Raw genomic sequence first — 23987 nt, forward strand, 5'->3', positions numbered from 1 at the left:
TGCCTGACTCCTCTGAAATCCAATGGCTAAACTAGAGTACTTTGTACTGTTCAACTTTTCAAACTCTGGTGGAGTTATATTTGATGTCTTTTTCCATTAAAAAAATATTTTTCTGTGTTTAGAAACATCAATTGTTAATAACTTTTAAAAATATTTAATAGAAAACATATCTAAGGATGTACTACACTAAGACATGATGTATGTATTAGTCTTAAAATATACTTAAGTTAAATGTTTACCTATTTTTTATAATTTATAATAAAAACCATATATAAAGATCATATCATTATATAAAATAAAACATTAAGAATTACTCCCTCATTCCCAAAATGATTATCATATATGTTTATGCACTAAGACCAAGTATAATTTAAATCACATCAATCAAGACACTATGTACACATTTTCCCATAATGCATGTATCGATTAAACACACTATGCCAATTACACCTTAGCATGCACATATTTTCTCATGATGTATGAATTGTATTCTTATAAAATTCATATCCATACGGTTATATGATGATCAATTTGAGAAATTTTGATTTTATTATATGATGATCAATTTAAGAAGGAGGGAGTATGAAACCAACTATACATACTACTACTTGAGTACTCGGTATAAGAATTGTGTAGCCCGTTCGGCTAGTTTAGACTAGGGGAACCTTAATTTTCACTCCTGCAGAACATAACAAAAATTAACCTAGCTCATTCCTTGCATAGGTTGATGACTAATTACTCTCTTAAAGTCGTAAACCATGGGTAATTAAGACGGTAGTAATACAAGAGATAGGGTAGATGAGTAGACGAGGGACCATGCGACCATCCAACACATGAGACCGTACGTATTCATACACACATGTTGACATGTATGGATGGATGGATCGGGGTTGGCAAAGGCATGGGGCGTGACGTCAGCGGATCTCTCCCCGGGATTTTGGTGGGGTCCACCCATGAGAGGGGTGTGGACCGGAAGAGAAGAACCCCTGTGTTGTGTTTGCTCCGTTCCGTTTTGAAGCCGTGTACGGCGTTGGACGCTAACCCCCCGTTCCGTACGATTTACGTTACAAAACTGCACCGATTTTGTATACACCAAATTCAAATCATCTAGTACTACTACTATTGTTTCTGTGCAAATACAGTGCAAAATTACTTCATGTGTTTGATCAATCAGCTCCAAACTTTCGTTATTTATTTACTACTACTACTACTACTACTACTACTACTACTACTACTACTACTACTACTACTACTACTACTACTACTACTACTACTACAGGAATTATTCAGAAAATCCCATGTCGTCGCAGACATTATTGCCAGAAAACAGTGGTCATTAAAATCGCGGGGTCGTTGTCACTGTCACGCACTAATCCGCTGTTTTCTCCGGCCGTTCGCCTGTTTTTGTTCGTGTGATAGCTATCATCAATCCGCTAATTAACTGACAACGCATATTGGAGGACGATTGCACGGCCAGCAACAAGCAAATCTTCGCAACCAAAAAACCATGGGCTGATGGGCTCCCCTCTCCTACGTGGCGCCCTTGCACGAATCTCAAAGGCCTCGTCGCCGTCCGATCGGAGCAGCACGAGCTACTAAAATCAGCAGCTTAGCTTCTTCTTCTCCCTCTCGCTCGCATTGCCATCCACCAAAGCCAAGAGCAGCTCAAGCCCACCGGAGGAGAGAGAGAAAAGAGGAAATCATGGAGGCGATTTGCTGTGGAGATTCGGGTGTGTGATCTGGTCGGATCTTGCTTTCCTGGGAGGAGGAAGAAGAAGAGGTGGAGGTGGCCGCGGTGTGATGCGGTGGGTAGTTTGCTTATATCCTCGAGATGCCGCATTAGCCAAGCCAGCCACACCCATCATCATCAGCTTCCTCTCCCTAGCTCCATTGCCGCGGCAGCAAGGAAGAAATCACCAGGAGAAGACTTCTTGGTGGTTTGATATGCTCTGATTGAGCCCCTGGAGAAGAGAGGAACAGAGGCTTTTTTCTCTGCGGGTTCTTCAATTCTTCAGGGTTTCTTCTGGTTCTTGTCTCGCCATGACGGTGGTTGATGCGGAGTCGCGGTTCCATGTCCTCGCGGTGGATGATAGCCTGATCGACAGGAAGCTCATCGAGATGCTGCTCAAGAACTCGTCCTACCAAGGTGAGTGCGTGAAAAATGATGTTCTTGACCTTGGATTTGGGTGGAATGTTTGTGTTTTGTGTTCAATGTTTGGTTTGTTTTTTTTCTCATTTCTTCTTCTGAATTCTCTGCTTGCTTGCTACTGGTGCAGTGACCACTGTGGATTCTGGGAGCAAGGCCTTGGAGCTGCTTGGATTGAGGGATGAGGGTGATGATTCCTCCTCTTCACCTTCTTCCTCCTCACCTGACCATCAGGTCAGTGAATGAAATCTTGTTCTTTTTTTTTTCTGTTTCATGTTTCTTTTGAATTGGCTTCTGCTGTGCTTGCAATCCAGGAAATTAACCATGTGGTTTTCTGAACTGTTGGTACAGGAGATTGATGTCAACCTGATAATCACTGACTACTGCATGCCTGGCATGACAGGGTATGATCTGCTCAAGAGGGTGAAGGTAAGTTTTTGTTTGCAGAGAATTGAATTCTTATCCTCTGAGCATTCATAAATCTTGGGTCCTTTTGTTGCTGGAAGTGGAGTAAAATTTGTTCCTTTTGCTGTTCATTTTGGGGGTACAGGGATCATCTTCATTGAAGGACATACCAGTTGTGATCATGTCTTCTGAGAATGTGCCTGCAAGGATCAACAGGTGAGCTGAAAATTCTATCTGAGCTGTCCCCTTATTTTAGCTTATCCTTGAAATTATTGCTGCTGGTCCATGAGGCATACTCCTACAAATCTACCAAGGTCCCTGCTTTTATGATGATTGTTTTTATTTTAAGTTCATGATATTGGTATGCATTGCTGAGGTAGAAAACGAAAAAGATTGTTTATTTTTACTCACTGCATTCCATAATATAAGGCACAACTATTTTTTAGATGTTTCATAATATAAGGCATGCATGCATGTAGTTAATTAACTATGGCCCCTTCTTCATTAAATTATTACTTTTTTTAAATCCTCCACTCATGTTCTCTAATTCTATTGGATGCATGCATTGTATTTATTATGATAATCCAAACTACAAGATGATAATAATTGTTTCTTAGTCTTTGGGTGGGTTAGGGGTAGTTATTCCTTATATTTTGAAATGGAGGGAGTACTGTTTTTGGTGCCTTCCTGGATCTGATTTTAACAGTAACGAACATGGTACATACTCCGTATGTGAGACATGGAAAGGGATCCCAGTTAAGTCCCTGACATGTGGGCCATAGCAAAGTGGGACCCACATGTCAGTGACTCAACTGAGGATCTGCTTAACATGGGGTTGGGGAACAGAAGGAATATAATGGCATCATAGCAGTTTTTTTTTGCCTAAAAGACTTGAATGCCCAAGGGATTATTTAATGTGTGCAAAGAGCCTGTTCAGACTTTGGGATTGATTTCATAATTGCTACCACTCCGTAAAAGATTCAGAACTTTACCCCTCTAGTTTTCGTGCCTGGTAGTAAAAGGCTGGGCGTCAGGTTTGTCTAAAACTCGCAAAACTGAGAAAGTCTGAACCCTGAAACCTAGTTGAAAGTTTTATTTTTTTGAAATGTTCTTTTAAAGTCCCTACCTAAGAATTTCCGCTAGGTTGTAGTGAAATTATTACAAGTAATCTGAAAGAAGCCAAATGTTGAAGATTTGGCCGTTCAGATATGAACAAAAGAGTGGAATAGCATTGTGATTTGATGGCAGAAAGGGGCGAGAGAAAAGTCCGGGGATTCCCCTCACAACAGCTCTCTCCGTTGATGCTGTTGTAGTACTAGTAGTAATGCAACGGGGGCAATGAATGCATGGAGTTTTCATGCATAGATTGCATATCTTGGTGACAAGGATGTAAAGCATAGGAAAGGTTCCTCTCAATGCCAATGTAGTGGTGGGTCAAGATCTCACAAAATCTTTCAGACACACCAAAAAAAGATTTATTGCAAAAAAATGGATTTTTTTTTGGGGTTCATTTTTGGGAGGTCGCTTTCAGGTGGTCAAAAAATTGGGGCTTGCATTAAAGAGGACATGAAATGGGGCTGAGTCAAAAGAGTCCTGAAATCAAAAGACCAGATCTTTTCCTTGTCCTAGCAAAGATCTCTGACATGTTCTTTGAGTGTTTGTCCTTGCAAGATCCTCTTCTGTTCCCAATGCTTCCTGTATATTGCTAAAGATTTGTGCTTCACGAAATTTCAGGTGCTTGGAAGATGGTGCAGAGGAGTTCTTCCTGAAACCTGTCAAGCTCGCTGACATGAAGAAGCTCAAGTCTCACCTGCTCAAAAGGAAACAGCAGCTGCCCATGGCTGCTGCTGCACCAGATAAGCCGCCACACAAACCAGATGAAGCTGCACCCTCAGCAGCTGCAATTGCTGAAGCTGCAACAGCTCAAACCGATGGAATCATCAGTGACTGCAGCTGCAGCGGCAGCAGCAAGAGGAAGGCGGCTGCAATGGAGCAGGAGGTCATCTCCTCCTCACCTGATCAGAGGACGAAGCCAAGATTGTCCTCCACTAGCAGCGGCCTTGCAGTGGAGACCTGATGAAACTGAATTAATTAGAATCCCCCCAACTAAGAAATGATTTTGGCCTCTTTTTCTGTTTTGATTTTTTTTATGGAGCTGCTCATGGAAGTATGGAACCATTAGCTCCTGGGGGTTTTAATTAATTTACTTAATTAGTAGTTCGAGGTGAAAGGAAAGTCCACGTACTTTTACACTAGCTCTTGCTTCGATCCACAAATTTTGTTGTGCCAAAGGAACACCATGGCACCAAGTGGTGTTCGTTAGAAAAGGAGTTGTGGGAATGAAATGGAAGGGGAAGTTGTAGATAAAGGCAGCACCTTGGATGCTTTTAGGCTAATTTTAAGGCTTATTATTCAAGCTGACTAGTGTTTTGTTTGAACTTGGAGAGGAAAAAGCTAAGTGCTACTGCTACTATGAATTGTCTAGCAGATTGATGGACCAACCAACTGGTCTTTTGCAAATTGTCCATGTATTCATTTTTTCTGAAGTACTACCATTTCTTCTTTTCTGCCATTATGTTAAAAAAAGTTCTTCCTTTCTGCTGAATTTAGTGTATACTCCTATAGCTCGATTCAGATAACCATGCAAGATCTTTTGATCGCTGTTTGGAGTGATAAAAAGAGGGAGAAGAACAGTTAAGTTGCTGGGTCAGGCCAGCACAGCAGCAGCACAGCCAGCTTACGAGTACGACTCGTCCCTTTCATCTTGAGTGACAATGGAGGCAGACGATCTCGGATCTCTACTGGCCCCCGCTCTTCTTGATTGATGTACGTCCAATCCAAATCTACTACCACGCAAAAAAAAAAATCAAAGGTTTCTCCGACGAACAAGCTGCTAATCAATCTATCCGCTGCGTAATTTATTCAGGAGGATTAGGTTGCAAGCAGAGAGAGATGATCAGTGCTCGTGCGTGTGCCAAACTGGCAATGTTGTTGTGTGTAGCTGCATTATGGAGCGTTCAGATTAAATTTGATTATTGCGTGGTGCTGCAAATGCTGGGTATTTGTGGCATGGAAGCAAACTAACCCGGCGACTGGTGGTTGGCTGGGAATTAGGCAGGATCTGGCAGGATCATCCCGGATCGAATAAGCTAATATTACCCGGAGATCTCTCCGATCTGACTGATCACAATGCCCCCAATAGAAAATTGGGCATTCATATGCAGTCACGCAGCTGTTAATCAGCTAGCCCCCCATGCATCTGCCTGCGATTTTGCTGCAATTTTTTTGCCGTCCAACTTGTGCAATTTGCCGGTGGTCCATTTGGCTTGGCATGAGGAAAGGGAATTCATTGCTTGTGATGACAGCCTTGCTGTTAGTACTGTTTGTGTTTGCATGGAGAAGCTAGGAAGATTTGGTGTACCATGCTTGTCATTTTATGCTTTTTTTCTGAAGCCCTTTTTTTTTGGGTTGGGGGATACACAAGTGTAGTACAACCTAGATGAGATTCCGGGTGTCTGACTAATAATCTTCGTTTCTCTTTAATGACAATTTTTTGTGCCAATGATATTTCTCTTCGTGGATGTTTAGGATTTTATAATTTATATACTCCTTGTTTGCTTGCATCCGTGAGATGGTGACGCAGAAAAATAAACAACGGAAATTGCTAAATGGCCGACTGATTTTTTTTTCTTTAACTCACCGTTTTGTTATTCTCCCTTTTTTTATTTCCATTTTGTTGGACCTTTTTTTTCACCCTCTGATTTTACTCTTTTTTATTTATAATTTCAGAATCTGTCAGACTTCATGAAATATTATTTTTCTATGTGTATAAGTAATCTCGTTTATACGATTTTACAGTTGGTGGGCTTAGCCCGGGGCCAAAGTGAATGTAAAGCCCAGAGCGCAGATGATCCTGTTGGAAATAATAATTTCAGATGATCCTGTTCGAACATTATGATCATTTTGAAATATATTTATCTTTCCAAAACAGGATGGAAATGATAAAAAAATAATGCAGTGTTTCTTAGCAAATTACATGTTTTTTCCTTAGGCTAAGATGCACATCAACAAATATCATGATTTTTAGATCTCTTGTGGTAAATTTTGCCTTTTTTATTCTACTTCTTATTTTAACTTTTCTTCATATTTTGAGAAGAGTAAAATACATTCATGAGAAATCAACTTGACATGTAAGTACAATTTACTACAAGACACATGAGAAGTAAGCGTGCTAGTAGAACAACTTGGTGGGTGTTATTGTAACATGAGTATAATTTACTCTTTTCATCATCTGTCCAACTTAATAAATTTTTTTTCTTGTATACTCCCTCCGTCCCAAAATATAATTATTTTTGGACCCTGACACAGTCTCCGAGATGCTACTTTGATCAATAATATCCGTGAGATGTTTTAAATAAAAAGAGTTGCATATTATGATAGTTTGTTTAATAATAAACCTAGTAACATCAATTTTATATGATTGATATTTTTTTATTAATAGTCAAAACTAAAAATGTTTGACTTGTCACTGTGCTAAAAATGCTTATCTTTTTGGGACGGAGGGAGCACGTAAGTAATCTCGTTTATACGATTTTACAGTTGGTGGGCTTAGCCCGGGGCCGAAGTAAAGGTAAGGCCCAGAACCCAGCTAATTAATCTCTGGCCTAGTTCGGAAAAAAAAGAGAATATTCCATTCCCAGGCTTGGGCCCATACGAACTCACGTAATAGAACCCGACAGCGATGGGACCGGGCCCACCCAGCCGCTCAAAGCTGGGTTCCATGGTCACTGCCAGGTGGGGCCCAGATTCTGCAGTTTCTTCTACCTTTGGAACACTTGTCTGTCTAATCCACTCCAACTCGATCGGCAGCAACAGATCGCTCGCCTCCCCGTCTCCTCGCCCGCCGCCTTCGCCGATCTCCATCCGGCGAGCATCCCTCCCGCCGCCGTCCTGCTGCTGCTTCCGCCGCCGGTGAGCACACGCACATCCTCTTTCTCATCTCTTCGCCTTAACCTTAGTACTAGAAACAAACAACAGTCTGTTTTCACCTGAAAATAGTTTAGGGCGAGTGAGGTGAGGTGTTCTTCTTATCGAGTTTCATCTCCATGTTGCTGCAGGAGGGGAGGGATATGTGCCTGTGAAAAATCGGAGGAAAGGGGGTATAAATCTTTGACCATAATGGCTGTAGCTTCTGCCAGTGCACTGTTTTCCGCCAAGAATCTTCCGCATAAACCCTGGGAGGACCCGTCATTCTTTAGGTGGAGAAAGCGGGAGGCTCATGTGCCGTTGCGCTCACATGACACACCTGAAGGTAGAGATTGCAGCACTGAACCCAGAACCACTATGTAGGTAGATAGAAGATTTGGTTGTACAGTGATTTTCGGATTGATTTGTTTTCTCTTGTCAATAGGAGCCCTCAAGTATTGGCATGAACGGAGGAATGTGAACTATCTTAATTCTGACTCTGCTGTTTGGAATGATGACGCGGTTCGTGGTGCCCTGGAAAGTGCTGCGTTTTGGTCCAAGGGCTTGCCATATGTCCAGACTCTAAGTGGATACTGGAAGTTCCTTTTGGCTTCCTCGCCAGAATCTGTTCCAGAGAAATTCTATGATGCCTACTTCAATGATTCAGATTGGGAGGCTTTGCCAGGCATGCATGCTACTACATCATTACTTGCTTTTATTAGATGCCTTTAGTTGATATTGTTCTCATTTTTTAGTCAGTAGTGTTCAGTGTTTGCTTATATAGCATCAGCTATTATTTCAGTCTCACTGTAAAGCTTCTAGCTTCTAGTGTTTTATACACTTGAAACAAGACATTTTACTGTCATTTAGTCAAAATGTTCCATGACAAATATTCTAGAATTTCCTCTTATTGTTCATATCGTTTGAAGTTTATACTCAAACGAACATGTGCTTGGTTGCAGTTCCCTCAAACTGGCAAATGCATGGGTTTGACCGTCCAATCTACACAAATGTCACTTATCCTTTCACCATGAACCCGCCATTTGTGCCAAATGATAATCCTACTGGCTGTTATAGGACGGTTTTTCGCATCCCAAAAGAGTGGAAAGGTATGATATGTACTTATCATTCGTTTTCTTATTCTTCTGTTCTTATGCACAGCAAGTCATAAAGGGGCCAGTGACCATGTTTTAAAGTCCAAAATGGATTCCCCTTTCTGCTATGGTTTTCCTTGTTGCATTGCAGCTAGCAAAAACATCCTTATCTAAGAAGAATAATACAAAATATGATTGATATGCTCAAGAAAGTTAGATTTCTTTGTGCCCTGCTGATGGTAACGTCAGGGTTCATTAAATTGAAGTTTTGTTAGTGACAAGTGCCAACAACATCAAGAGAGGATTTTAACTATAGTTGCTTCATCAGCTTAAAAATAAAATGTTAATAGTGACTACCCTGTTGTCAAGTTCCCTATCCAGGACTTACCAAATCCTACCGTGCATTTGTTGAAGAATTTATTGGTGGTATAGTTATTGATTATCGCCTTGGACTCTCTCACGTATTTGATTTTCTGACAGAGTATATGTTGTGTGTATGGTGCAGTGTTTGATGCTTCTTATGACATGCTCTAAACTTTTCTCGTATGCATGCATAGTGTCTTTTTTTTCTCTAATAATCACAGTAATGCAGCCGGCATTTGACTGTTGTCCCCTAATGTTCCTGTTCTATATTAAACAGTTCTGGGTTGATTGTGATAGGTCGAAGAATCTTGTTGCACTTTGAAGCTGTTGATTCAGCGTTTTTTGCTTGGGTAAACGGCGTTCCTGTTGGATATAGGTATGGCACAAACAATGCATTGCATTGATTTATTACTTGTATTTTCTCAATTTCTGAAAAATGTTCCAGTGATCTATCAAGTTAGTACCATTTATAAAAGAAAACTACTTCCCTTTTCACGTGTTTACTGCTAATTGGTTTTATCAAGTCTGTTATCTTCTTCGATTATATGATTATCAGACTCAACATTTGCTTGTGCTCACTAAAAGTTTCCTTAGATAGCAGAATGGAATGCATGAATAGTTTTGGCAGCACAAACTACATGGAATAGGATCCATAATTTTGGTACATATAGGCCTCTTCAAATTTTTGATTTATCATCTTTGGAAATTGGAATCACCAAAATATACTTATTTTCAAGAATCCTGGATTTCCCCTAAATCTTCTACTTGTGTCTTCCTGTTATCAGAAATGACACTCTGTTCTTCTGACTATGGTTTAGTTGGACTATTTAGTAGCTCGATTGTATTGATTTTGTATTTTATGATGGACTATGGACTGCTATTCTACTGAATATTACAAAATTAAAGGTGTTTAGACTTCTTGAGGGATGATGATTTTACTAACATGGTCATGTAGAAAATAGAGTGTTCATCTAGAGAATAAACAGTTTGCTTGATGTGTTAATGCAGCCAGGACAGCAGGCTTCCTGCTGAGTTTGAGATCACAGATTTCTGCCATCCTTGTGACTCAGAAAAGGAAAATGTTCTTGCTGTTCAAGTGATGAGGTGGAGTGACGGTTCCTATCTTGAAGACCAGGACCATTGGTGGGTATCTGGTATTCACAGGGATGTTCTACTAGTATCAAAGCCACAGGTTACTTCTCTAGTTTTGCTCGTGCAATATTGAACGAATTCTTTCCCTTTTGCAATGAAGTGAATGGTTAGCTGAGCTTATGACATTTTCTTCGTCTCAGGGTTTTAGTACTTTAATATAATAACAACTACATAACCATGAATCCACTGTCATGTGCTCACTCTAACAAGAAAACACGGTATACACAGTTACAGTGAAAAAAAGGGGTGTCTTAACTTGTTGAACTTGATTAGACCTGAATACTCATGGAAGCAAATATTTAAGTCAGAAAAAGATTGTTATTCCACTGGCATTGGTTGACAATAGGTCATATTATTAACATGTTCTTTTTGTCAAACTCCTGACATGCACACTGCAACATCATTTGTGATTTTCTACATCTGTTTTACTTCTTGAAGAGATTCCTTATCATCCATGGAAATGCTAGTTAACAAGCTAAAATTTTGTTTACAGATCTTTATTACAGATTATTTTTTCAAAGCAACCTTGGATGAAGGCTTCCGTGTAGCTGATATTGAGGTAATTGTGCTAGCTATGCATGCAGGGTTGTGCACTTCTGCAGCATGATAGTGCAAATACAGGAATAGTGTACAAGGTTGCAAACCTTTTTTTTGCTTGCCGTTTCCTATCCATTCTTTTGGGTCAGAATATTATTGTAAGCTTCAAGATTATTTATTATAATAATGTTATTAATTATTAATAGCAAACTACCTATTTCAATAGTCCAGATGGTATAGTGCTGACTGATGCACGAGTCCAGTAAACACTCAATCTCATTGTTCTGTATTTGTATTCAGTTACTGTACTTCTGTTGTTCCATATGCCAGGTTGAGGTGGAAATTGACTCACAAAAGCAAGATCGGGAGCATGTCTCAACTTTGTCTATTGAAGCAACATTATATGACAATTATGGACCTGCTGATGTTTTAACTTCTGATATGTCTGCTGCTAGTGTGGCCAATTTGAAGTTGAAGCCAGCTTCAAGACCAAAACACTGTTATGGTTTTCATGGTTATGTTCTTGGTGGAAAAGTAGAAAATCCAAAACTTTGGTCTAGTGAACATGTAAGAGATCTAATACAAGGGAAATATCATTAATTTTTATTTCAATCGTACTGTTTGAAACTGTCTTATAACTATATTTTCTTTCCAACAGCCCAACTTATACACTCTTGTTGTTGTCCTTAAAGATTCCAACGGGAAGCTCATTGAGTGTGAATCATGCCAAGTAGGAATCCGTAATGTCGTCCTGGCACACAAGCAGATGCTTGTCAATGGATGTCCTGTTGTAATAAGAGGTGTCAACAGACATGAGCATCATCCACGTGTTGGAAAGACAAATTTAGAAGCTTGCATGATTAAGGTAGCTCTCTTCTGTCAACTGTCATATCTGAAGACATTTCGTATTACTATCTCTTTGGCTCGGTTTTCTTCTCCCAGGCTGTTTTCAGGTATTAACTATTTATTTATTTGTGACAGGATCTGGTTTTGATGAGACAAAACAACATTAATGCTGTTAGAAACAGCCATTATCCCCAACATCCAAGGTGGTATGAGCTATGTGACATTTTTGGACTTTATGTAATTGATGAAGCCAACATCGAGACGCATGGCTTTGATGAATCTAGCCATTTCAAACATCCTACACTTGAACCCTTCTGGGCAAGTGCTATGCTTGATCGTGTTGTTGGTATGGTGGAGAGAGACAAGAATCATGCATGCATTATAGTATGGTCCTTGGGAAATGAATCTTCGTATGGACCAAATCACTCAGCCATGTCTGGTATAATATTCTTCACTGTGATAGTTCAGTTAATGATATTTTTTGACGCATCTAAGAGATCACATTCTTGTAGGCTGGATTCGTGGAAAGGACCCGACAAGGCCCATCCATTATGAAGGAGGTGGTTCTAGAACATCCTCCACTGATATTGTATGCCCAATGTACATGCGTGTCTGGGATATTCTTAAGATCGCACAAGACCCTTCTGAAAATAGGCCCCTCATTCTTTGCGAGTATGTTCAATGCAGCCTCACATGTTAACTTGTTCCCCTTTTTTGTATTAAAATTCCAGAAATGTTAAAGAAAATTTTCTATTTTGTTTTCAAGATATTCACATGCTATGGGAAACAGTAATGGAAATATTGATGCATATTGGATGGCCATAGACAACACTGTTGGACTCCAAGGTGGTTTTATATGGGACTGGGTCGATCAGGTTACAAACAACTTTCACTTCTTAAGCCCCTTTTATTTGCATTTTAGCATGCCATCCCCTGGAATTTCTGTTTGCATGTTTATTGTTTAAGACTGCAAGGGATCCATATGCGAGGTTTCCTAGGTGGAGCGGTAAATCAAGTTATGGCCTGGTTCTTTGATTCTTTGTTTATTCGATAAAATAGATACATGGCCGTAAAAGTTAACTTTCTTTGTCTTCTGCTACATAGAGGTTGCATTTGCATAAGACTTTTATCATAGCATAAGTCAATGTCAAGGCTGTCAAGCTAATATAGAACAATGGTACACAAAAGTGAAGTGCCAAAAAAATTGACCGTTGACTTCTACCTGTTTATAAATGCTGTAAGCTACTTTCACAATATTATTCCAATGTTCATTTCAGGGTTTACTAAAGGAAGATGCTGATGGATCTAAAAACTGGGCATATGGTGGCGACTTTGGAGACACTCCAAATGACTTGAATTTTTGTCTTAATGGCATTGTATGGCCTGATCGGACAATTCACCCAGCTGTGCATGGTAACTCGAAATACAATGTTTATTTTGTTAATATATGTTGTGAACATAAGATCCCTATTTCCTATCTCTAGATGTGATACTAATTACTGAATTGACTCTGGTTTTGCAGAAGTTAAATATTTATACCAGCCTATCAAAATAACAATGATGGATAACATGCTTAAGGTAACTCTGGTTGCCATTTATTGAGCTGTTTTCTTGCATACGTAGTTGATCTAAATGATTTATTATTATCATGCAGATTGAAAACGTACATTTTTTTGAGACAACAGAAGCTTTGGACTTCAGTTGGCTACTTCAAGGAGATGGCTGTGCTTTGGGCTCTGGTTCACTTAATGTCCCATCCATAGCACCACAGAGTACTCATCTGATCAATATGGAGTCATCACCTTGGTTTACTATTTGGAGTACTTGTGCCGTAAAAGAAATATTTTTGTCCATTAACGTGAAATTGAGGTACCAAACACAATGGGCCAAAGATGGCCATATCTTGGCTTCAGCACAAATTTGTTTACCTCCGAAAAAAGGCTTTGTCCCTCATGTACGTTCTTCAACCTCATTTTGGTTGCTACTTCTTCTGAATTGTCTTATTCTTCCAGCTAACTACCATTTTCAGGCGATAGCACTGTCCAGGAGCTCTTTGGTTTCGGAACGTGTTGGTGATCATGTACTCATCAGCAAAAGTAATGCCTGGCAAATCAAAGTAAACAGTATTTCAGGAACAATCGATAGTTGGAAGGTGAGACTAAAATGGATGGGTTTCCTTTGCTTTATTGTTCTGTTTGCATATTTGTTTGCTCATCTTTGATCTAGGAAGTAATACCTTTTTGATCTAAGCAATTTTTCTTTGCAATCTAACGAACTGTTTTCCCTTTTATGGTTTGGTTTAATCCGCAATAGCTACATTTGTCTGAATTCCAAAATTGTTGATGTACTAGTTTTCTGTTTGAACTGAAAGTAACTGCAGACGAGCTTTCCCATCGGCAGTTTCTGCGGAGTCTTGTTACTCTGTCAAACTTAGCCAAGTTTTGAAATTTGCTCCAGACTGTTTATATACACTGTCAGTTTTAATTTCCTTATCAAAATCTGGAACTCATTATACTTCCTCTGAACCGTAGGTCAACAACATTGAGCTTATGAGCAAGGGAATACACCCATGCTTTTGGCGAACACCAACTGACAACGACAAGGGAGGCTTCTACACCAAGCCCTATGCTTCAAGATGGAGAGAAGCTTCTCTCGACAACATCTCGTTCTACAGCAGCCAGTTTTCTCTGAAGGAATTGCCAGACCAAACCGTCGAGATCTCCACCATCTACTACGGTCTTCCTGGGAATCAACCAAAGCCTGATGAAACCTCTCTCTCAGACGAATCCGAGTCCGTCCTCTTCCGGGTGCAGATGCGCGGCCGGATCTACGACTCCGGCGACGTGATCCTGGACTACGAGGTGAGCCCCAAGAACGACCTGCCTCCTCTTCCTCGCGTCGGCATCGTGTTCAACGCCGACAAGTCCCTGAGCCGTGCCAAATGGTACGGGAGGGGGCCATTCGAGTGCTACCCGGACCGGAAGGCCGCCGCGCACATCGGCGTGTACGAGAGCGGCGTCGACGACCTGCACGTGCCGTACATTGTCCCCGGCGAGTGCGGCGGCCGGGCCGACGTCCGGTGGGTGGCGCTCCAGGACGCCGACGGATTCGGCCTCTTCGCGTCGGCCTACGGCGAGTCGCCGCCGATGCAGGTGAGCGCCAGCTACTACGGCGCTGTGGAGCTCGACCGGGCGACGCATAACCACAAGCTCGTCAAGGGAGACGACATCGAGGTGGGTTCGCATTTGCATTGTGTTTGGATAAACGAAAGCTTTATCGAACTCAACTTAATTACATTATAGATGATGGTAGAATTGCACTGATAACAACTTTTGATTGTGATTTGGCGATGATTTCAGAGAGAAATTGGGTTTGTGTTGCAGGTGCATCTTGATCACAAGCACATGGGGCTGGGAGGGGACGACAGCTGGTCGCCGTGCGTGCACGAGCAGTACCTGCTGCCGCCGGCGAGATACGCCTTCTCGGTGAGGCTGTGCCCGTTGCTGCCGTCGTCGTCGTGCCATGACATCTACCATTCTCAGCTACCTTGTTGATCCATCTGAGATGGGCAAGTGAGGCAATAAAGCAGAGACGTCTATATGCTCCTGTAAACTACCGGCTGCAATGGCCAGGTTGTTTGTCGACTGTGAAATAAGCGAGCGAGCTTGATGCTATTCCTCAATCTTGACTAGAGTGTCAGTGTCTCCTATAGATGGCAATGGGGACCATGACCCCGATACCCGATGGGTTTTTTACTCTATTATAAGCTAATTATGTTCTAACTCTTATACCTATGGGTCTATTGATGGGCGAAAATTCTTACCTATTGGGTACGTGGGTATGGCTATGTTCTTTACCCACTAACCTGTGGGTGAAAAATCCTGTAGATTAAGCCTAAAACTATGAATAACATAAATCCTAACTACTATTAAATCATAGCATAAAACTCTTTTCACATCTTAAACATTGTTCTAGTCTAGTTATATGAAATTATTATTTGATTTCTTAATTATGTAATGTGGTTGTAGAATTTTTTACTCGTCTTTGAACACTAATGTTAATAGCATTGTTGCCAGAGAAAAAAAATATTCATGATTTGCAGTTCAAATATAGCTAATTACAATATAAAATAAATGCTACAAGTCAATTATATGGGTATAGGTACCCATTGGGTACTCGTTACCCGCACGGACTGTGGGTATGGGGACGATTTTGTACCCGCGAAGGGTGTTGGTATTTAAATGGGAACATTTAGCCATTGCGGGTGTAGGTATGGGGCAAGGGAACCGTTGCCATCTCTAGTGTCTCCTAACCTCATCATGTCTCTTGAATCCATTAAGCTCAATGATAAGAGTGAAATTCCTCATAAAAGGAAGAAAAAAAACCATACGAGATGGTAGAATCGGGGGATTTGAAAAAAAAAACCTACTCCCTCCTAAAATATAAATATTTTTAGAATAATAACAAATCAAACATTTTTTACTTTGATTATTAATAGTAAAAAATAAAAAAAGATCAATCATATAAACTGATGTAACTTTTATAATATGTAATATTTTTATTTAAAATATCTTACTATTATATAGATATTATCGGTCAAAATAGTATCCCGTAGACGATATCGAAATTCAACAAAAACTTATAAGAGTTCGTTATCATTGATGGCGACCCAAAACAGGGGTAATTTGGAAAGTAGTATTAGGATTGGATTCCTAGTAACCGTTGGATAGCCACGTGTGCGGCCACGATCCGGTGGTATATTTCGGAAGATACCTCCCCTCTTTTCGCTTTCTTTTGTGTTAGGCTCCCTCACACGGCGAGGGACTCCCCGGACGAGGCGGCGGCGGCGGCGGAGCTCCGGCGAACACACACGGCTTCATCCACGGCGGCCGCCCCGACTCCGTCTCCTCTGCTTCTCCCACAGCTCCGGCGACAATCCAGAAACTCCACTCCCTTGAGAGCGAGCGCCGCCGCGCCGCCGCCGGTGATTGCTTCCGCCTGCAGCCTCGTCGAAATCGTAGGCTGTGGATTCAGTAAGCTGGATTCAATCTCATTTCATTTTTTTTTGTCAACCAAACCGCTCCTGATTTCTCTTCTTATCTGAAGCCATGCCATGACACTGACACGTTTGGTTGGTTTGGTTTGGTTTGGTTTGGTTTGGTTGTATTCTGATTGTTTCAGGAAGAGAGAGGAGAGAGAGAAGTTCGAACAGAGCAGGTCACGTGGAGCGCCATGTCCACCCGGAGCGCCTTCCTCGCCGCCGGCGTTGCCATCGCCGCCGCCATCTTCCTCCTCCGCCCTGCTTCCGACCTGTCGAGTACGCGCGCTACTCATCTCTGCTACTCGCTTCCACTCTTACACGAACGCATCTGTCACGGTGAACTGAACTAATTTGTTTCTGCATCTGCGCTCCTCAGGGGATTTGGGGGAAGCCGTCGCTGACATGATACTGGCCAATGCCACCATCTACACCGCCGACCCCGCAATGCCGTTCGCCGAAGCCATGGCCGTACGCGCCGGCCGCGTGCTCCGCGTGGGCGGATACTACTCTGTTAAGGTCGTGTTCAATTCGTTGCTGCTTTTTTTTTCCTTCTCATTTTGGTGTGTGTTTAGGTTCAGACTTCAGAGAGTAACTGCAATATTTTTTTTTTAAAAAAATGTTCGTTGCTTCATTGCTATATAAGCACCAATGAACCATGTTTTTGTACCTTTTTGCTTTTCTCTGAATGTTTGAGGCTATGTATGCACTATGCAGGAGTTGAAGGGTAGACACACAATGGAGTTGAATCTTAGTGGAAATGTTGTTCTTCCGGGATTCATTGATTCCCATGTGCACTTCATTGATGGTGGGTTGCAGGTAATACCACTTATCTACCATTGCATTCGGCTTGGCCAAACTGTGATTTGCAAGTACAGTAATGGATTAGGTAAATTTGTTTGCAGTATATTTTGTTTTGTGATGCTGTTTTGTGAACTCACCTGTAGTTAGCTCGGGTGCCACTTCGAGGGGTTACAAGCAAAGATGATTTCATCAACAGGGTCAAGGAAGCTGTCAAAGGTTTCGAACGACTATACTGTTCCTTCTCCTGTTTTAGCCTTTCTGTTTTCTTTTTTAAAAATCTATCTTGCTTCTTAGCATGATATATGACTTTACACAACATGAATCAGGGGGATGATTACACAACATAATTAATTAGATTTAGTACATGTGTATTGAATTATGAGTGATGAGATGACACTTTTTGCATAAAGGCAGTCAAAAACAGATGTCATTCAAAAACTGCTAATCTATATAAACCTAAGTTCTTCTGCAGATCTACATTATTTTTATTCATATTTGAATGATTTTGATCAACTCCAGTCTTCACTTTAGTTCATCCATAAATGCCTTCTTGGCAAATAAACAAAAAAAAATAATAAAAAAACCCTTGTGCCTCGTCTACTTGAAGATATGAAACATCGTCTTAATACACTCGATCGGTTCAAATTTGTGAAACTTTAGCATATAAATAATGCATTGCTCATAGTATCTCTAGGATTTTTTTCAGAAACCAATTTTGATAGGAACCTGAGAATTATCTTCTGATCAGATAAGCATCCTGGGCAATGGATATTTGGAGGAGGTTGGAACAATGATTTTTGGGGAGGTGATTACCCCACTGCTGCTTGGTTGGATGATATATCTCCTGATAATCCTGTGGGTTTTCAAACTTGCTCCTCTTTTGAGAAGCCATGACAGAAGGTGTATCAGTAACTTATTGAACTGCAGGTCTGGCTTTCACGCATGGATGGACATATGAGAATAGCCAATTCACTAGCTATGAGAATGGCTGGGATCAACAAAAACACAAACAATCCAGTTGGTGGAACTATTATGAGAACAACTGAAGGAGGTAACCTTTATAAAAGTTAGCATAGCCCCTTTTTTACCTTTATTTGTCAGTACTTTCTATGGTTAATCTTGAACTAAAGATTACCAATTTAGCGAGCATGCAGAAATTGCTAGTTTAAAATACAGAAAATGTCTCACTGACAAAAAAGAACTATAAGTTCAAGTCAGTTAATTAAATTGCAAATATAGTGAATTGTGTTCACATGTACCTGGTAAGAAGCTTTTTATATAGTTTCAGAATATTATCATGGTCCCTGTATGACATTTTCAGTGGATCATTCTTCAATATGAGATATAGATTACTCTTTCGAAGGACCGTTTTTCACTATCAAAATATGGATTATTCATTCCTGTGATTAAGTAAAAGGAGTGACCAAATTATCTGATCCACATCATTGCTTGTAGAGCCTACCGGTCTTCTAGTTGATGCTGCTATGAAGCTTGTGTTTGATGTTATCTCAGAAGTCTCTATCCATGAAAGGAGAGATGCTCTTCTTAGGGCAAGTAGACACGCCCTAATGAGGGGGGTGACTACTGTTGTTGATGTTGGAAGTTATTTCCCTGGAAAGTCAGAAAAGCAAGTCTGGCAAGATTTTACAGGTATACTGTACCACTTGCTTTATATCGCTATTCTGAGAAATGCAACTCAGATATGAAACATCCTTCGTGTATATCTACTCACTACTTGACAATATGAAATATTTGTATTCAGTCCCAAAAAAAAAAATTGTAGTTGGAGCAAAAACTTGTATTGTATTGCACAAGTCGCAGTAAAGCTTAAGTGATATTTTAGATGATCCCTGGTGAAATTGTATGTTATACTTTTGTACCATTTTTATGGATCCGCTTTTGCTTTTATCCCATCTATGACCTTATGTGTACCCCTTGATGCAAGTACTACGTTTCCATTAATACAGATATATATGAATGGGCTCATTCTGTCGAAACAATGATTATGAGAGTTTGCTTATTCTTCCCCATGCCCACATGGTCTCGTGTTTATGTAAGCCGCTTCATGATGTGTACCTAGCTCTTCTATCTTACTCGCTTTACCTTTATGTGAATATATCTTGTACTATACATTTCTTGATTTTAGGACCTTATCCATGAAAAAGGTTGGATGTTAAGTCAATGGATTCATCTAGGTGGTGTTAAAGCTTTCCTTGATGGTTCTTTGGGTTCTTCCAGTGCTTTATTCTATGAGGTAAGTAGTGAAGAGTACTGTTTGACTACATTTGCTGTACTGAAGTACTTGTACCTAGTTGTAATTGTAGTATATTTGGGGTGCACAGAAATGCTTTGGTGTTCACCATGGCTACACTGCTTTATCCTAGAGCTTAGAGTTAGAGCATGGCCATTTGCTACCTCGTTGCTCCATATTATATGCAAATAGAGTCAACATGGAGAAGGGAAACTATTACAATTATTTGCTAATGGAGTTTTTAATTCGCAATTAATGTCAGATGTAACTTTTCCATTCATGCCTACGTTCAATCATTAAACTTCCTGTTCTTCTATTCTGACTGCTGAAACTTTCAATTCTTGTAAATAAGTGTCGAATGAATTCTACAGCACTACAAGGATGATCCTAGAAGTTATGGTCTCCAATTGGTTGACATGGATTATCTGCTCAATACAACATTAGAATTAGACAAATCAGGACTACAGGTACATGTTTTTCATTTGTACAGGCATGCTTAAATTTTGATTATCATCAATCCAGAAAGTTGAACCAATCTTTTTCTCAGATTGCCATACATGCAATTGGAGATAAAGCCAATGATATGCTACTCGATATGTATGAGAAGGTGGTTGATTTGAATGGAATGAAGGATCATAGATTCCGGGTATGTTCTTATAGTATAGCGTAACTGTTTTTTTTTCCCCTGTCCTCAGACTCACTCTTTTCAAAAAGTTAAATATGCTGAATGGAATTCGAACTGAAAGTTGTGTGCTAAATCAGATTGAGCATGCTCAACACCTTGCTCCCGGTGCAGCCAAGCGCTTTGGCAAACATGGTATTATTGCATCTGTGCAGGTCATGTATCTCCTTCCACTGCTTTATCTTGTATACCCGCTATAGAAACAATTTATTTTTGTTACCTTATGACATGTTCAGTTAATTCAATTCAGGTAATGTTTGAGTAGAACGAGGTTAATAAATAGTTTGTTAAGAATTATTGGAAAGTATTGTTCCTACTTATATAAAGGATCCATTGATTGTACAAACTGTCTAACACTACTCCGACAAGAGACTAATATGGTTCCAAAAACTAAAAGTGAAACTTTCTAAAACATCATCTATTAAGGCTGGGAAGTAATTTTACATTGCAACAATTTGTCCCGCTAGTTAAAAGTATGGACGACGATCTTCATCTTCTGAAAGATTTGCTTATTGTTTGCCAGCCTGATCATATATTAGATGATGCCAATTCTGCTGGGAAGAAAATTGGGATAGAACAAGCTGAGCGAAGCTCCTATTCTTTTCGGTCACTATTAGATGGTGGTGCACATCTGGCTTTTGGTTCTGATTGGCCTGTATGTGTTTCCTGAAACTTAAGAATAAAATTTGATTTTTATTTTGTAGACTATAGATAATTAATTGTACACGTTTACAGGTTTCAGATATTAATCCATTACAAGCTATTCGAACTGCAGTATCCCGCAAACCTGTTGGATGGGAAGTCCCTTGGATCCCTGCGGAACGCTTATCTCTAGATGATTCTCTGAAAGCGTAAGTCTATTTTTGGCCAAATATTTTTGTTCATGAATGTGCCATTGCAAACTTCGTACTCGAGTAAAATGCCACTGGATAACTCTCTGAATTAAAACCCTAAACACTTTAGTCACTTCACAGATGAAGCCAGTTTTTAGATCGTGCAACGTGTAATGCTGTTTTACTGTTTTTCACATGACAACATGGAAATGTTCTCGTCACACTACTAGGATCTGCATTCCATAAACATATTTCAACCTATAACTAGAAAATAAGGATGCCAAAATACGATTCCTTGAACAATGGTTCGCCAAAATACCATCTGCTGTGACAATGACAAATAGGGCCTCACATGCCATTCATAGTAGTTTAATTCTGATACATAATGATAGCTTTGTCCTATACTCCTATTCATGGCTGACGTAGTTTAAATGTGAAATTACCTATCACGATAAACCGGCTAGCATATTGCGTTCATGGAGATATCATTGACTCATTCATTTGTTTCCTTCTCTTGCACTAATACCCTGCTGTTTACAATTACACGTCATGGTGCCCCTGCTGATGGATTTATCCTCCACGCAGACATACTATATCTGCCGCCTATGCCTGCTTCCTTGACCATGTTTTGGGCAGCCTATCTGAAGGAAAGTACGCCGATTTTGTGATCCTGCCTAGCACATCATGGAACGAGTTCGGCAGCGACATAACGGACCACGTCTTGGCAACATATGTGAACGGCAAGCAGGCCTATCCATGATCCCATTAGGTGACCGACTGACTGTGCTCTAGGTTGAGTACCTGAACAAGAGATTTTAGCTATGTACCTAAACGAGCACTTGTCCAGATACACAGCCAAAATATGTTAAATTTGCGGACAGGGAGTACTGTAATTGTCATATGCAAAGTTAGCTATTTACCTGAACAAGCACTTGTCCAAATACACAGCTAAAATCTCTTAAATTTGTGGACAGTGAATACTGTAATTGTCATATGCATACAACATCTGAGATTTTAGTATGTACTTGAACAAACACTTGTCTAGAGATACACAGCCAAAATCTCTTAAATTTGTGGATAGGGAGTACTGTAATTGTCATAAGCAAAGTCGACAGCATACAACATCTGTGTGCCAATGAAATGTTATTGTGGCTAACGGTCGTCCATCTAAAGCGATACTATTCTTCGAGCTGAAATGGATATAGAGTGGAAAGAAGTGTCCCAGTTGCAGCTGGGATTTGACCAGTTGAAATGTTCTGTGTTTACTCAGACTGCAGTCACCTTCCAACTTCACGGTTCCAGAAAAAAGGCGTGGTAGGCACGACGAGGCATCTGCGTCACGCACGGCCCGTTTCTGCACAAGTTGCACGTGCTGCGTAAACCGCAACGTGACAACCGGTAGAGTAGACAGGGGAGACTCGGACTGCTTCTCCCTTTTGACGAAGGCCAGCCAAGCCACTTTTCTGAATGAAGGCGTCAGCGTTGGCCAGACTGATCTTTGATTGAAACAGCTCTGATCTTACTACTTCCATTTTAAGTGCAGTGGTGAATCTTTGTGTTCTAACATTTAACATTTATCTTATTTAAAAATTTTAAAAAATAAAGTATACATAAAGTGCTATTAATGTTTTATCATCTAATAACAAAAAAATACTAATCATAAAAAAAAAGATGAACGATCAAAAGTTGGATACGAAAACCTACAACTACACTTAAAATGATACGGAGAGAGAAGTATACGTATACTACGTAACAGGTTACGTTTTATATTTTCTAAGAGAAGTAGTACTACTAGTAATAACAGATTACGTTTGACTGATGCTCTGAACTTGGCACCGGTAATCATAGAACACAACTTGTAAAGGTTTGCAGCCACCGGAGATCAAAGTACAGGGCTCTCGTCTCGCCCACAGTTTACTTGGTGTTGACGATGACAACGGGTGCCATGAATATTGGACTGGATTAGGTTCAAGGAGTAGTAGTGTAGTACTAGTCGGCAACAAGAACTGTAAATTAAGACGCACATCATCACAGCGACGCGAGTTGCATATGCTAAAATTATATATTACTTAAAAGTTAGTATTACTGGTCGTTCCAGTCGTATGGTAGTCTACGGTAGGAAGTCGGCAGGCTAGGTGAAAGTGAAACAGTGCGCTGTTAGCCAAATGGATTTTTTGGGACAAATTTCGCACGCCATTTTCTTCTTTTGTGTGTTTACTGTGGCTGGAGCATGTTACATACAGTTAGTTAGGTTCGTTTTAGAACTCGTAAATTTTAAAAGATGACACGTTCAGATTGATTTCATTTTAAATCATAACATTATTCAGTAAAATTGATAAATATATAATGGTATTTAGTTTGTTACAAAATATTGATCATGTATAGATAATTTAGCAACATCACACTTAGTCTATTCTACCAAAACTTAACAATATCGTTAATTTGCTAAAATTATGGGAATTGTTAAATTTTGTAATGGTTGAAAATAGCTATAAAAAAGTGAATAAGTCCGAAAACAAATCGATGATAAGTGACATAGGAGTATAAATGAACTCATACCCATAATACGGAGTATAAAACTCTCTTCAGTCAGCTCCAAATTTGGAACAAGATTTTAAAAAAAAAACACCTGCCATGTCGGCGTTGGAGTGCGGTAGCAGCCTGCAGCCAGGAGCTGTCAAATTAATCGGCAACTTCTAGTTGCAACTTGCAACTGTACTACTGTACATCTGATCTGAAATTCTGAATATCTGGTTGGATCCAACCCGATCGGACCAACGACGATGCGCACGCGCAACTCGCTTCTCCCCCTCCGCGGCCCAATCGGCAGCTGCCACGTGCCCCCCGCGAGCTCACCCGCTTCCGTCTCAA

The 23987-nt window shown here is 40.3% G+C and overlaps 3 protein-coding genes across 5 annotated transcripts; all 3 read left to right on the top strand.

Annotated features, from left to right (window-relative positions):
• Positions 1-1614: 1614 nt before the first annotated feature.
• On the top strand, positions 1615-5118 carry LOC127757051 (two-component response regulator ORR4). The gene is made up of 5 exons (XM_052282476.1): positions 1615-2146; positions 2277-2380; positions 2498-2575; positions 2697-2767; positions 4286-5118. Exons 1-5 carry the CDS (start codon positions 2041-2043, stop codon positions 4626-4628), a joined length of 702 nt encoding a protein of 233 aa, XP_052138436.1. The 5' UTR covers positions 1615-2040; the 3' UTR covers positions 4629-5118.
• Positions 5119-7364: 2246 nt separating this feature from the next.
• Positions 7365-15332, top strand: LOC127776722 (uncharacterized). Its single transcript, XM_052303252.1, has 18 exons — positions 7365-7522; positions 7669-7862; positions 7962-8201; positions 8479-8625; positions 9271-9349; positions 9982-10165; positions 10619-10684; positions 10993-11229; positions 11321-11527; positions 11644-11947; positions 12021-12180; positions 12275-12383; positions 12786-12921; positions 13031-13086; positions 13163-13462; positions 13538-13660; positions 14040-14741; positions 14892-15332. Exons 2-18 carry the CDS (start codon positions 7730-7732, stop codon positions 15060-15062), a joined length of 3354 nt encoding a protein of 1117 aa, XP_052159212.1. The 5' UTR covers positions 7365-7522; positions 7669-7729; the 3' UTR covers positions 15063-15332.
• Positions 15333-16321: 989 nt separating this feature from the next.
• On the top strand, positions 16322-22280 carry LOC127773234 (protein LONG AFTER FAR-RED 3). Of its 3 annotated transcripts, none has more exons than XM_052299266.1 (16): positions 16322-16541; positions 16690-16825; positions 16926-17065; positions 17264-17365; positions 17494-17566; positions 18099-18205; positions 18278-18401; positions 18806-19000; positions 19318-19403; positions 19497-19604; positions 19973-20068; positions 20149-20247; positions 20364-20438; positions 20807-20938; positions 21019-21134; positions 21702-22280. In XM_052299266.1, exons 2-16 carry the CDS (start codon positions 16741-16743, stop codon positions 21874-21876), a joined length of 1713 nt encoding a protein of 570 aa, XP_052155226.1. In that variant the 5' UTR covers positions 16322-16541; positions 16690-16740; the 3' UTR covers positions 21877-22280. The 3 variants fall into 3 exon arrangements, with proteins under 3 accessions (XP_052155226.1, XP_052155241.1, XP_052155235.1); XM_052299281.1 differs by having other exon boundaries at positions 21059-21134; positions 21702-21843; XM_052299275.1 differs by lacking the exon at positions 19318-19403 and having other exon boundaries at positions 19516-19604.
• The last annotated feature ends 1707 nt before the right edge of the window (positions 22281-23987 follow it).

The sequence above is a fragment of the Oryza glaberrima genome, chromosome 1 (genome assembly GCF_000147395.1).
Source record: "Oryza glaberrima chromosome 1, OglaRS2, whole genome shotgun sequence".
In the NCBI taxonomy this organism is placed as follows: Eukaryota; Viridiplantae; Streptophyta; class Magnoliopsida; order Poales; family Poaceae; genus Oryza; species Oryza glaberrima.